The sequence below is a fragment of the Primulina huaijiensis genome, chromosome 15 (genome assembly GCF_012295235.1).
Source record: "Primulina huaijiensis isolate GDHJ02 chromosome 15, ASM1229523v2, whole genome shotgun sequence".
NCBI lineage: Eukaryota > Viridiplantae > Streptophyta > Magnoliopsida > Lamiales > Gesneriaceae > Primulina > Primulina huaijiensis.
In genome coordinates, this window is record NC_133320.1 from 3,069,643 (window position 1) to 3,085,850 (window position 16,208).

Consider the following 16,208-nt stretch of genomic DNA (forward strand, 5'->3'; position numbering starts at 1 on the left):
GAGTTTCTAATTCTGCTGCTGATACGATAAATATTGGACTCGATAAACGAAATGCTTCGGTGATAATTCATACGGGTCGCAACTAATTTTGCCATTTTGATTGTTGCAAGAGGACGGGTTGCCTTTCACATCTCCACAACAGTCGATGACAGGGACGTAGTCAGTTTCGAGTGGCACCAAAAAAATGACGATGATGCTCAAGCTCAAATAATTCTTGATCTCGAGCTAGCGTTTCAAAACAGCTTAAACTATACGATCCTTGTAGATCTTGAAATTTATTGCATAAAAGTGACGATAACAGTAAAGACAAATAATTTAATAAATTTCTCAAAAATGAGATTGAAGGCTCAAGGCATAACGCTAGAGTTGCGAACCCAGTCAAAACGAAGCTTGACCAAGCTGGCTCCCAAACAGCTCGGCTCAGGTTGATATCCTTGTTGATGTTACAAATGTTGCAACATAACAGAGCATCAGCCACAACTTGCGCATACGTATGCCTCACTTTTTTGGGGTCAATTTTCTCAACACTCTCTGAGAAACAACACTACACATTTTTATATGAGAAATCGCACAATACTTGTCCAGTCTCTATGGTAAGCAAGTGTACAACAAATGATTAATAGTAATGTTTTCGAGTCGAAGTTGATTAAAGTAGTTGAACACAAATACTTTGCAGCTACGAAATGCATCTATGAACTGTATTCAGCCCCATCTATCAATATCACTGACGAGCTATCAAGCCCTCTTCTGGTGAGTGACACCATACCTTCCTCCCTTTCTCTATGAATGGGGAGGTTTAATACTCTCACTCCCATCTTGACTTCCGGTTTGGGGATCTACTGCGACTTCTGTCTCTTCTATTTTCATCAGCCATTTTGCCATTATTTTGAGAGCTCTTGTATTGGTGGCTCACAGCGGCACCATTTCTGTTGATTATAATCAACAGTTATCATATCACAAGTTCAACATACATGACCAAGATTAAATGAACCATTCAATTATAACATACCTATCATGTCTGTAGTCAGAATCACGACCACCACCCCTGTTATCCGCCAACACTGACATTCCAAAAGAACTCCTTGCCCCGTTTCGTTCACCAAGGGTAGAATCATTAAGCCTTCTAGGGCCTGAACCAAACTGGTGCCTGGATTTTCCTGCTACACCACCCCGTGAGGCGGCCATATCACGAATTTCAACTGAGACATGTTGATTTGCTCCTTCCAAAAGCTTGACTAAAGCAGCCGCGTGCTTAGCATCATCGCTACAGAAAAATGTATAAGCCACTCCAGTGGCACCTGCCCGCCCAGTTCTTCCTATTCTGTGAACATAGTCCTCTATTCCATTCGGGAAGTCATAATTTATCACCACCCTGTGACAATAAATTTCAGGAAGGGCCTACTTTCCAAACTTTTCCAAAATCCACAAAATATTCTTCTGTATCTTAGTTTATTAATTTCTGTTGTCTATATTATTATTACATGTACATGTATTTAAGTATAAAAAAATTATTATTGTTCAAATAACATCCCAAAAAACCACATACTTGTATTGTGTTTATTGCCCAAAAATTATTATAAGATCAATTTAACAGCCACCTACTTGATATCCTTGATGTCCAGGCCACGGGCAGCGACATCAGTAGCTACAAGCACTGGGGTTCGTCCTGTGCGAAACTGAGTCAAGACATGATCCCTCTCAGCCTGAGATTTGTCTCCATGTATTGCCGCAGCTACAAATTGTTGGGCTAGAGCACCAGCAAGTTGGTTGCACTTTTTCTTGGTAGAACAGAAAATAATAACCTTCGATCCTGGTTCTTGAGATCTTAGTATCTGTTCTAGGCGCCTCAACTTATGCCCTGATGACAGAACTTCAACATGCTGTGGCAGACACATAAAATACATCAATATTCCAATACGTAACCAAAAATTGCAACTAAAAAGAAAATAGTAGATCATACAGTTCTACTTAGTCAAAAAGGAAACTAATAGAATGGAGATTACAAATCAGTCAAATATGGACCTGTGTTATTGCACTGTTTGCAGCCAGTTCGTCGACGCTGCCAATGTTAACCTGAATAGGGTTAACCAATAGATTAGCAGCAATTCTGCGCACCTCCTTTGGCCATGTAGCAGTGTACATCAGGGTTTGCCTGTGAGAAGGAACTTCCTTCACAATTTTCCTTATCTGGGGTTCAAATCCCATGTCCAGCATTCGGTCTGCCTCATCTAACACCAAATATGAAACTTGACGGAGACTAACTTTTCTCGATTCCAAAATATCATTCAAACGACCAGGAGTAGCGACCACGATATCTACACCCCTGAATAGGTCTCTCAGCTGAGGGCCTTTTTGTGCGCCTCCATATAAGCACTTAACAAGTCAAAAATCAAAACTAAAATCAGCAACAAACTCAAGGAACGCTGGTCTCTAAAATAAAATGCGGGCATCGAGAGTCAGGAGACAAAAGATTTCACTTTTCAAACGATGGAAGCTTCTTGGATAAATGGCAAGGAAATAGTAATAAACAGGTAAAAGAACATGGACAAATAAATCATACAAATATATATGCCACCTCAAATAGTAAAGTTAGATGCACATCGTAGCAACCGACCACATACTAGTAAGAAACTCATTCTAACTGAACAGAAGTTAATAAGAAAATCCAGCATCAAACACATACTGTGCAAGTTATCTTAGATGATCTTCCAAACTTCACAGCTTCATCTAGTATCTGAGTTGCCAACTCTCTTGTTGGAGACAACACCAAAACTGTTGGTCCTACCATAGGATTGTTACGCAATTGCTTCAGATGAATAAAACCTGGAATCAAGTAACCCAAAGTTTTTCCCGAGCCTGTCTTGGCAATGGCTACAATATCACGACCTTGCAGAGCAATAGGCCATGTCTGTGCCTGGATGGGAGTCGGCACAGAAAAACCAGCATGTCGTACCTGAAAAATGAATGAAGGGGAGGGAAGATTCCAATAATCAGATGAGTTTCCTTAAATCTTCTGACTGGTTTCATTTGAATTTATACAAGGGGCCGAGGAAAGAAGAAGCATCATCTGTCAGAAAAGACATGCACTGCTTGCTGGTACCAACAAGAATATGACGCATCTTCTCTTCGTACCAAGGGCAGACAGAATCATTTCCAACAGAAGTCACAGCGATACTCGGGTGATTCAAAAGCCCTTCTAAAAAATTGGACAAACTATAGGGGTGCACCAAATCACAGGTACTACTTCAAATGTTCCGATTAGTTTCATTTGGACTTATGCAACTGGCCAAGGCAAGAAGAAGCATCATTCATCGGTGTAGAAATGCAATGCTTTCTGATGCCAACAAGAAAAGCAGGACACTTCTTCTCTCTTCAGACCAGGGGGCAGAAGTCCCAGCCAAGTTTGGATGATTCGGAACGCCCTTCACAAAAACTTGTCCACCGATAAGGGAGCTCCAAACACATGCAACCCCCCACAGGATGGCACAGTGTACGACATTTGGCTCCTACCTGGAGCCAATATCGCACCTGCGACAACAAAAAGGACAGATGGTTCGAGTAAGGTTTGTTATTCTCCACAATGGAACTCCAGTAGGCACTGAACCTTACAAAAAATTACTTGACTCATGGTTAAGACTTCAATTTTTTCTGGCCATCGAAAGATCTCAAAGATACAAAATAAATCCATACCTCCCTTAAAATCTCAGGAGGAAAACCAGTGGCTTCAAAAGTGGTGAAAGGTTGGATTTCCAGATCTCCCTAGTAAATTGAAGGGTCAATCATATACAACTTACAAAAGTAATTATTTCTCACATGGATAATGTAAAGAAACTTAAATATGCATATGCGCACAGAGAGGAAGATAGATGGGTATGCTAGACATGCAGAGGTATCAGAACAAGACAAAGCAGAAATCCAAATTTAACAAGAATAGAATGCCATAATTCAAAATTATTACAACTGGTGATGTTGTTCTAGATCTAAAATAACATCATTTTTAAGAAAACTGATCATGATATCAGTATTGTTTCATTTTTAAAAAAAAAATTGCACTCATGCAAATGACAAATCCATATCCAAGTGTTAGAAACCAACAGCTCTATCAATCGGCTATCTTGGTTGGCCATAATCCTAATTTGACTCAGTAGCTCAAAAAACCTCATTTTAATGCCTAGATTGGTATGTTGGAATTGGTTGAAAATGGAACAAACATTCACAAACTTGTTCCAAAAAACATGATTGGTATGTTCAGACACAGGTATGCCCATTCCCTCCCTGTTTAGCTAATTATGTTCCTTCATTTCTTTCTTTGACAGTACAATCCTTGATAATATCATATTTGATAATATATAATAATAATTAATAGCAGTAATAATTATAGTAACAATAATAATTATAAAATAATATAATAATTATTATTATAGTAACAGTAATAATAACAAGCTACAATAATCATAACTACGATGATGATAACCTTCAATTGTTCTATAGCGTCATTGTAGAGAATCATGATCATAATAATAACAAAAAAATCATAATGATAATAATAATTATTATTTTTATAATAAAAAACAAAATAATCTTACAGTTAAAATGTTATTAATAATAAATATAATCTACTGATAATAATAATCAAAATAATAATAATACTAATAAATTTCTTGAATATTTTTATTTTCATTTTTTAACTACACTCTGATTTGATCATTAACAACATTTCCATTTATCCATACCATTTAGTTGTTTAAACTACCAGTACATTAAGTATATCCCATTCCTTTCTTGAGGCTAGGTTTCTACCGCTCCTTCCTCATCCACATTACATCACAAAACTGATTCCATTTTCACCTTATTCCATTCCTATATACCAATCTAGGCCTAGGTGTTAAAAAGTTCTCAAATTCTAAATTGACTCGATAGTCAAAAAAATAATCTAAGCTTCAAGAGCCATTTATCAAATTTAAATTGCCACAAAATTGGTCTTCAAATTCAATTACATAATTTAGGCTCTCCATCATCAACTAAGCAAGACATCCATTTAGCTAAGTTCAGAGTCAGAATAAAGGTAGGTCCTTTTAAGATTTTAGATTTATATAATTAGATTTTAAAAAAAAAGAATGTCTCTATAAGAGAATTATGCAAAGAGAGTCGTAGATGCTTACAGTAACTGTAATTTCATGTTGGATACGAAAAGACTCAGCAGACAAACTGCTATCAGCACCATTAGAAGTATATGATCCATGTCCAGAATTGGTTTTCCCATTTGATGAATTTTGCAAATAATCTGATCTGATCCTGGCAGTCTAACATAAATAGGAAAACACAGTGAGTTTATCCAACAAAGCAAATTAGTTTCATAAAAGAAAAAACAAACTTCAAGATAACTTATTTTTTTGCCAACCGAATAGATCACCAGCATCAAGTCACAACTACAGGGTCTCTGAGTAAGCATTGCTCATGTATTGTAAAAATGAATAATCATCCTAACTACATTAAACTAAAAAGGGCAGCAGCAGAATTGGAAAGAGTGAACAAGTGCTTTCATTTTTCACTTTACAAAATGGAATTTTTAGAATTAACCCATTAACAACTGAAGCTAATGATAAGATATATTCTCATCATAGTCAACCCAATAGGCAGGAATGAAGGTTTTAAGAATTGATTAGGCCAGATTATACAAAAAAAATGTTCAGTTTCGCTGGTAAAAAAATACCATATGAAAATAAAATGCTGATCCTTCTGTGACTAAAACCAATCTATTTCTACCAAGAAAGACAATTAGAAAAATAAAAACAGATAGTATTCTTTGAATTCAGACTGATTAGTAAACCATCATCAAGGAAAAAACAGGTCAATTGTTCAGAATAAAAAGTAGAGATAGCTGAATATTAGACACTTCATGAATCACGATGTTTATATAGCACCGAAAAAGTCTGAAAACGTGACCATAGAAAATAATGGAGCACTAAAAATGTGAGTGACTAAACCTATCTTGGACATATAGACTAATGCCATAACCCAAACAGGACAACCCCACCTAAACAAGAGGGTCCAAAAAATTAGTTACCAAACAAGGCATGTAATGATGTAAAGCATTCAAAAGATAATCACTTGATATACCTGATAACTTCCAGAGCCGGAGGCATTTTTTACTGGACCATTCCCACCATTGCTAACTTTGATATATTTATCATCATCAGCATCACCATTATTGCGATTGCCATGGGACGATTTTTGAACCGATGAACTCAAAGATTTGTGAGATGGAACAAAACTTGCCATCGAAGGAGCTACAGGTCTCTCATACTGAGTTACATCAGTCTCTGGATTCCAAAAGTAAACATAACCTGTACTGCCATCAACCAAACCTATCCATGGTTTTGGGAGAGTGGGATCTTCTGGTGCATATCGTATACCAGTTGATGAGGCAGTTGCAGCAGTGACCATATCAAAGTATCCTTTAACATCAACAAATGCAGATACTCAGGAATTAAGGGGAGCGAAAAAGAGAAAAGCTGACCCCTAGCCTCCATGGGTTAAATTATATGATATATTTTTCAAATTAGTACTCATTCCTATATTCTAGACTCTCTCTATAGTAAAAGAAACGATAAAAAAACCACAGATGTGGAAGGAAACATCAAATACATACATAGCACATAAACACAATGGCGAACGAGAGAACTCAATTAATTACGAAATCTATAAATAACAGACAGTTAATTACCGAACCCAAAAGCTATGCAGCGGTGGTCAGTAGTCACCAAAATATCTTAAGAACATAACCAAAACAAGCCCATATCATAGAGGCATTCGTGTCTGCTCAGATAATCAAATAACTTATACGGTTAACATTTATCCGGGTATAAATCATAAAGATATACAGAAGTATTAGCATCAGCACAACTAATTAAAAAATAAATTACGGAAAACGCCGATTTCATGCAATTATAACATATATAAGCCGCCGTAACAGAAAAATTGGATATCAAACCAATAAAAAAACCAGAGCACCAGGAACAAAACACGTAAAAACAGCGAAGGAATAAATCCCAAAAATCAGAATAAAACACGCGGCATGTTCTCTTTTCGAAACACCTTAAAAATCCTGATCCGAAACCCTAAATATCTGATTGCGCAAATATCCAATAAATCAACATACGCACGTCAAACACTACTCGGATCTAGAAAAAGAACAGAACCAATCTAGAGTGTCGCAACTTGTAAGAGAGAAACCGTACCGCGTCGGTTTTACAATATGAATAGAGGTAACAGGCGCTCCTTCTCAATCCTACCAAATTTTCAATCGTGAATAGTGCGAGAGAGATAGAAAAGGGGAGAAACAGCCTCGCTTCTCAGAATCGAGAAACCTAGGCAAACAAAAGAGGGCTTCTTCTGTAGTTGATCTGGGTATTTATAGTACAAGGTCGGCCAATCAGAGACGCGTGGTTGGTTTATTTTTACAGAATCATTGGAGCGCAATTGCCGACGCAAAGGATAAAACATTTTTTTCCCTTCAAAATTACACGTTTTGTTTAGTCCTTCAAATTTAAATAAAACACCATTAATTTTATAGATAAATATGATTGTAATGACTAATTTATAATATTTATTAAATTTAATAAATTTTAGGGACATAAAAATTAGTAAAAAGATATATTATGGAAAGATGAAAATATAAATATTATTATTTCGTGATATTTTTCTTATATAAAAAAGAATACAGCATAACAAGAACTATCTATATATTTTTACTTCGGAATTTTACATGAAAAATACACGAACTCGTTTTATTATTATCAAGTTTAATTAAAAAAACAAATAATATTTATTTAAAAAATATTGATTATTTGATTTAAAAATAATCAAATTATATAATCGTTTGTTATTTTTAATAACCTTGAAAATTTTACATTAGTACGTTAAACATCAAGCATAAATTTATATTTACATTAAAAAAGCGACAAAATATAGTCTGTCAACCGAAATATTATTTACTATTTTATTATCTTTACCATAATTAGTTTCAAAAAATTTTGTTCATTTTTTTGTCCAAAAATATAATAAATATCATAATTTAATCATTGTCATTATATCTAACAATAAAATTGATGGTGAGAACTAATTTTATTACATTTTTAAAAGTTTAGGGACTAAATATGTTTAATTAAAATATTCAAGGAAAGTCTTTTTAATAAGAAAGAAAGTAGGAACACTAAAAATATTGGTTTTTCCTACTTTTTGTATACACTTAGCCTATATATATATATATACTAGCTACTATGCACACGCGATGCGTGTGTGTACAATATTTTTTAATATTATCGATGGACTAAAGTGAAATTTGATAAATTATGGAAGGACTAAATTGATATTTGAATTGTTGAAATAAAAAAAATAAAAATAAAAGTGTGTGTTGAAATTAAAACAAAAAAAACAAAAAATATATTTGATTGATGTATATGTGTGTGTGACACGAAATTTTTTATTGTTTAAAAATATGACTGATAATCTAAACGCGTTGATATTTTGTCGTTTCTTAAATCGATAAAAATTAGTTGGGCCAAAACTTTACATTCAATGTTCTCTTGGGCCATTTTGCCTATATTTTTCTCTCTCTTGTCTATTCAGCCCATTTCTTGATTCCAAAGGCCCAAGCTGAAATTTCCCACCATGTCTCTGATAATTAAAGTTAGAAAACTTCTCCTCTCTCAGATTTCCTCTTCAATGGTAATCAGAAGTATTTGCATTTTATCGCTTGTCATTTCTCAATTGAATAAACTCTATGGGTTAGAACAAATCTCCAGTTCTTTGAAAATGGTTTCTTGGCCCAGAAAAATTATGTAAATTTTTTAAAATTATATAGTCTATAGCATATTATCATAAATGAAATGTAGTATTTTTACTCACATTTAATATATTTGTTGACTTAAATAAATAATATAACATGATTTCATGTATCTGTTCAACGAATCGGATTCATAATAAAACTCATTATCTGATCCAAACATATCCCAAAAGAAAACAGACGCTTGTTAACCCAACACCCATTTAACTTATCCAAACCCACTCCAAATACGACCTGGATCCATTTTCACCACTGGAGCCGAACCGACAGGCTTTTGCCAAACGGACAGCGGGCTCAGGATCGGGTTTGAATTTGGGTCAAATAGAATATGACCGGATGCAGTAGAAGCTGGCCCGGCTAATAAAGCCTCTACCGAGCCGAATGCCTTCAGTAGAATACAATAATTTTTTCAAAGGTTGGCCTGGGAAAGAGATCAAACAATGATTAACCATATTAAGCAATTTCAATGCTGGAGATTTTTTTATTACAATAATTTAATATTTGTTAATAAAATAAAAATATTGAAAATTTTATATCAGTCTCTAGCCAATTCAAATTTCTTTATGTTAAAAAATTGCGGGCACCTTCATTTCCCTAAATAGGAATTTTATGCACTTAGTCCTAACTTTACTAAAATTATAAAATAAAAAAACAAATATATTTTTTTACACTAGAATCTCGGTTAAACATGCTTAACTGAGTTTATGTTATTTAGAGAATGTTTGAGAGAGCTTTTGCTTATTTTAAAGTAATTTTTTTAGAGTTTTTTGAAAGTAAATAAGAAGCAAAAGTAGGGAGTGTTTGGAGAAAAATGATTTTCAAACTTTTTTGGGTAAAATTACAACAATGTCCTTAACACACATAAATTGTCTTTTTACTTATCTAAATTTTGATTTTCACACCATCAACAGTGTATTTATATAATTATTATTAAATATAGAGTATTTTATATCAAATTAATTATATTTTTATAACCTGAATTCTTGAAATTTTATATAATTTAATAAAAAAACAAATGAAAAATTTGTAAAAATGACCAGATAAAAAAATAAATCTGTAAATTATAAAAAATTAATTTTTAAAATATAAAATGTTCGCAATAAAAAATAATTTTGGATTTTATGGATTTCATTCGAAATTTTTAAACACTCAAATATAAATAAAATTTGATATTCTAACATATCTATAAAAATATTTATAAAAATTGAAAGTAATTGTGGAGTATTTTTTAAGATTTCAAATGTCAAATTATAATTGTAAACCATCAACAAAAAAACAGAAACAAAAAAAAACTCGATCTTTTTTTAACTTTTGGTTAAAAGTAATAAAGGTTGAAGCAGAAGCTGTTTTTCACAAACACTCCAAAACACTTCCACTCAGTTAGAATCCAAAAAATACTTCTTAAAAGCTCTCTCAAACACTCTCTTAATGCTTGACGTCCATGTTTCACCAACCTTCTTTCTTTTTTTAGCAAAACGAGTACATGTAACAATGTGGATTGTTTCAAATTCTACCGATTGATATAAACTTTGTACTTCAAAAAAAAGTATCAAAACCGTTTCATCAAAAGTTTTTCCGGGATGTTAATTTATTGTTACAACTTTATTTTTGAAGCGATGAATAATTTTTTATTTTTTATTTTTTATTTTTTTGAAGGGGGGAGCATTCATTTGAGTCTTTATTTCTCAGCATCTGTTAGATTTCCGTAATTGGAAAATTTAATTTTAGAATTTTTTAGTATTGTGAGATATCCATAAATTGTGCTAACCTGCGTGCCCCAAATGGGATTTGCTCATTTATGGGAATTTCACGGATTGGGCGTGCAACGTGAGAAATGTACAATGTACCCAAGCATGACTTCATCATCCACAGCTTCTATATCATTAATAATGCATGCAAGAGGACCTAAAGGACAAAATTGAGATGGTAGGCTATGACATGTAACTTTCAAGAGGTTTAAGCAACTTTCGACGGTCCGAGAGAAGTCGTGTCCGATATCCAGTTAGCACTGATAGGTCATCGATCCTAATGGCCAGGGTATCATCTCATTAATCTAAATCCATCAGGTCATCTAGAGACTCACATTGAGCTTGATTTATCTAGAATCGATTTGAGGTCATCCGAGATATCAACTCAGTCGACCTCTTATATCATGATTTTATCGAAAATAGATATGATCTCTCTTAAGGTCACTCACCCACTCGAATCTGATCTCCCAGCAAGTATCGTGATTTTCATCAACATTTCGCAATGGTTTGAAAACAAAACTCATGCTCTGAATTTTAATTAGTTGCTAAGTAACACAATCATCGTGTAGGATTAAACACAAACCAAAATATGTAATAAGTGATAATGTTACAAGTTAGATATTTCAATTTGTACAAAATATCAAGTGCTACAACTTTGACAATCATCTAGTAGGAAAATTATTGCTGGGTAATATAGTTATTGTGTCTATAATTGGTGGTAATTATGTATTTCAAATAGTTAATTGTAAAGCATATCAACTGTTATGACCCAATTAAACACCTTTTTAGTTGGGCAATTATTGTTGGGCAATTATTGTTCTCTGACATATTGGATTAGGCATACTTAACGTCGGAACCGGCCCGTTTAGCCCTGAACCGGAACCGGTATGGAAGAACCGAACTCGAAACCGTGTACAATCCGTTGGTTTGTGGGTTGAACCGGTTCAGTCTTTTCTGAACCGGTTCAACTGGTTCCGGGTCCGGTTCCAAATCGGTTCCGGTCCGTATCCGGAACCGGCCCGGAACCGGACCCGGACCCGGAACCCGTAATTCGATTTTTTAAAAAATAAAAAATAAAAAATGCCCTTTGCAAAGTCTTCATTTGCAGCAGCCTTTTTCACATTTCAACGGCTACTGAAATGTGATATTTTTTTTTTAACATTTTGGGGGTCAAATTGTAAATATTTTTTTTTTAACTCTCAAAATCATCTATAAATACAAGTCATTTTTTATATTATACATATCGATTTTCTCTCAACTTCTCATTTCTCTACAATCAATATTTGACTTTCAATATTTCGCAATTTACTCATATAAATATTTTGAATTTCAATGGCATCATCTTCAAACCGTCGTGGTGGTGGTGGCGAATACGCTCCCGACTTTGGTGAACATTTTGGCTACATCCTCGACTTTTATGAAGTCGAACCTGGTCACGAGGATGAAGAAGCCATGGAACTCCCCAACAAAGATGTAGGGACGCCATCGTCTACTCGAGCAAGCAACACAATGTCAACGATCACGACGACAGCCCGTGCAAAGCAAAACAAAGTTTGGGATCACTTTGATATTGAACAACAAGGTACGAATAACTCTTTTGCCGTTTGTAAAATTTGCAAAACGAGGTATTCTTACAAAACGGGTGGTGGTTCCAGTGGTATCGGTACTTTGAAAAAACATTTAGTTAAGGTACATACACTTGACCCTGATACGCTACAACCATTCGGTAGGGAACCAATACAACAACAAATTAATCCTTTTAGTGGTAAAGCTTTTACAATTACAAAAGAAATTTCTCGGAAAGCCATCGTAAAGTTTGTTACCAAATGTTGTCAACCTTTTATAATAGCTGAACAAGAAGGTTTTGTTGAATTTACTAGTACTATTCAACCTAGTTTTCACAATATTTCTAGGCACACACTTAAGAAATATTGTTTTGATATTTACAAAGAATATAAAAAACACTAAAATCGCATCTTTCAAATATTTCTTGTAGAGTTAGTTTGACAACTGATATTTGGACTAATTTAAAATATGAATCATATCTTGTTGTTACATGTAATTGGATTGACGAAACTTGGACAATGCAAAAAAGAATTTTAGCGCTAGATCATTTAGAATCGTCTCACAACGCATACACTATAGCTAGATATGTTTTAAATGTTGTTAAGATTTATGGCATACAAAATAAAATAATGTCGATAACGTTAGATAATGCGAGTGCCAATACTCTTGCAATTAAATATCTTAAAGATTCACTAAAACCAATTTTAGAAGGTAATTTGCTTCATGTTAGATGTGCGTGTCATATTATCAACTTATGTGTTAAATGTGCCTGCGATGAACAAATGTCCACTGTTATAGAAAAATTCAAATTATGTGGGAAATTATTACGTGAAAGAAGATATGGACGTGACTGGAAAACACTAGTCGAATCAACTGGAATTAAATTTAAAAAATTTCCTCTTCCTATTGAAACTAGATGGAATTCTTTATATCACTTGCTTCATACTTTATTACGTTTTCAAGATTTAGTTACTCCATATTATAATAATATTTCAACACAATCTTTAATGCTAACTGACAATGATTGGAATATTTTGAGTAAATGTGTTTCTTTGTTAGAAATTTTTAAAGAAGCAACCGAAAAATTTTCTGGCATTAACTACCCTACTTCAACCATGTTTCTATCTTTGCTTTTCAATATGTTTTATAAATTTATTGAATATCGCGATGATTCTGTTATGCGTGATTTTGTTTCAAATATGGAAAACAAATTTTTAAAATATTGGGAAACTATCCCAATTGTGCATGGTTTAGCAACATTACTTGATCCTACTCAAAATCAAGGAGGATTAGACGTGTTTTTTGAATATTATGCTAAATTTCTTGGGAAGAATGTTGACGATCAAAAGAAGTCAATCATGCATTCTCTCCAAGAATTGTTTGATTTTTATGCTAGTGAACAATGTGATGGACCGAGTGCGCAGTCGGAGGAGATGTCGACATATAAGAGCAAAAGTGGAGCACTGAACTTCTTTCAAAGTTTGAAACGACAAAAATTCAAAGGACAATCGGTGACAACAACCAATTACAATGAGATCCAAATTTATCTAAGTCATTATATTGAGACTACGGATAATTTCGATGCTCTTGATTGGTGAAAAGTAAACTCTAAACTTTATCCAGTGTTATCTGCAATTGCAAGAGATGTCCTACCCATTCAAAGTTCAAGTGTTGCTTCCGAATCAGCATTTTCAGTATGTGGAAGGATCATTGGTGACCAAAGAACTAATTTAAAGCCAGAAATACTTTCCATGGTAACGTGCCTACAAGATTGGTTTGCAGCAGAAAAAAAGAATAGGACCTCTGGCGCGATCGACGAATTCCAAAGCTCAAGTTCCGACGAAGATCCAGAATATTCAAAATATATTTTAATAAATCGTGATGAATTTTAGATGTTCAACTGCAAAAATAAATGTTTAAGTTATTCTGTTAATTTTTTTTTATGTAATCACAATTATTTGCAATCAAAATACTAAATAAAAAATGGTCCATTAATATTACTAATTTTAATTATATAGTAAAATATAATAAATTAGAGTTCGGAACCGGTTTGACCCGAACCGGAACCGGTTTATTAGAAGCCGAACCGGTCTTGGTTTGGATTGGTTCCAAGTAATTCAACTTGGAACCGGAACCGGTTCCTAACCGGTTCGGACCGGATCCGAACTCACCGGACCCATAACCGGTAGGAACCGGTCCGAAACCTGTCCGGTGGAACCGATAAGCATGCCTGTATTGGATAACGATTAAATGTTTTTGCGAATCGAATCAAATTGTATAAGAAGAAAATTTTAAGGCTCAAATTAGATAGACTCAAGTTCGATTTCGATTCAAATCTCAAATAGAATTGGTTCGAATAAAGCTTCAAATTCGAGTTCGGCTAGAAATATTTGAACATATTTGCGAGCTATTTGAAAATAAATAATCAAAATATATTTATTTAGTATATAATTATATTTTATGAATAAAATATTAAAGATTGCAATTGACTCGCAAACTATCGAATAAAATAATTTGCGTTTGAGTTTGATTTGGAAAAAAGTTAAAACATGTTTGAGTTCACCTAGAATTCAATAATTTCAAATGTGAATCAAACATATTCAAGTAAGCTCGAAAAACTCACAGATCAATTCGATTTCTTTGCACCTCTAAGAGCAATAATCGTCCCTAATGCGAAAGCGATTGAGACAGATGTTCTAAAAGGCACCATCTCCTAGGTGTTTGGTTGTCGCTCACCTCTCCGATTTTTAGAAGCCGCATAATGTAATATACACGATTTGTTTATTTTTTTATTTAATTTTGTAAAAAAAAAGATTGTTTAATATATTTTTCAATAAATTTGTATCGTATAAAGATGAAGATTATGTCATTGATTTTGAATTTAAATATGATAAAAAAAAATTATTTGAGTAATACGGAGATAAACAAGAAAAGCATATATTTAAGTATATAAAAAAAACTGTATAAACGTCGTCAAAACGGCTGCCTAAATACCTATACAGTAGACAATAAGCGGTGGGTAGCTATCCACCTATCGTTTTTTAAAATATTGATGGAGATATATCTCATAAATATTTAAAATATCTCATTTGTATAATTATTACATATTTAAACTTTTAAGCAACAAGCTCAGTTAGAGTTTAGAAAAAATTTATATTTTTGTCATGCATGTTTATTTATCTACGGTTTTGATATCGTATTTATCAATTTTTATTATTATTCTTGTACATTCTCATTTTCTTGCTATCGGAGTCATTTTTCATCAGAATTGTTAATGTAATGACACAAATCAACGTCTCATTTGTGTCACGTTAGAAAAATAACTAAAATTTAAATATTTTGAAAAAACAAAAATAATAAATTTAAAATGTGACAACATACAAAATAATGACAAAATATCGACAAAATATCAATTTACTAGGAAAACAAAAGTGCAATTTTCCCTTGCAAATTAAAAATTGCCGCCGAAAAAATAATGCTGAAATGATTGGGGTAAAAGATGGAAGGTGACAAAACCACATAAACAAATTCCCCTTAATGCGGTGCTTCCCAACAAGCCACGAATAGAACCGTACCATTTATTTATTCAATTTCGATTTTCTTTTAAAAAATATTATTTTTGATAATTTTCTTCTGAAAATAAATTAGGTCAAACTCAATAAAAGAATTGTATCTATTATTATTATTATTGAATTTTACAATATCCATTTTAAATTAATGTTAAAGCTTCATTGAAGTAAGAGTTAAAAGATATTTAATTAATATATAACTAGTAAACGTGGCACACATAAAATCTTGGTAGAAATTTTATATATTTTGTTCCTGCTATTGGACCTACTATTATTTCATCAATTTAGAACAACTTCCATCGAGTCTTCCCTTATGAATCAGATAGATTCATATCTGAAAGAGGTTGACAATAAGTTCTTCTATAGAGTTCAATAATATCCGAGCTCATTAATTTACCTCATCAATCTGAATGATCAATCTCAACTCAGGAGGAAGAATGGTAATAGACACAAAACCGTCCATTTTGGATCTATATT

General features: G+C 33.2%; 1 protein-coding gene across 1 annotated transcript; it reads right to left on the reverse strand.

Moving 5' to 3' along the window:
- Window positions 1-532: 532 nt before the first annotated feature.
- On the reverse strand, window positions 533-7,436 carry LOC140958274 (ATP-dependent RNA helicase-like protein DB10). Its single transcript, XM_073415661.1, has 9 exons — window positions 7,242-7,436; window positions 6,121-6,458; window positions 5,163-5,303; window positions 3,691-3,759; window positions 2,684-2,953; window positions 2,023-2,373; window positions 1,603-1,880; window positions 1,010-1,372; window positions 533-926 (listed from the first exon to the last, which is right to left on the reverse strand). Exons 2-9 carry the CDS (start codon window positions 6,445-6,447, stop codon window positions 806-808), a joined length of 1,920 nt encoding a protein of 639 aa, XP_073271762.1. The 5' UTR covers window positions 6,448-6,458; window positions 7,242-7,436; the 3' UTR covers window positions 533-805.
- Between the last annotated feature and the right edge of the window lie 8,772 nt (window positions 7,437-16,208).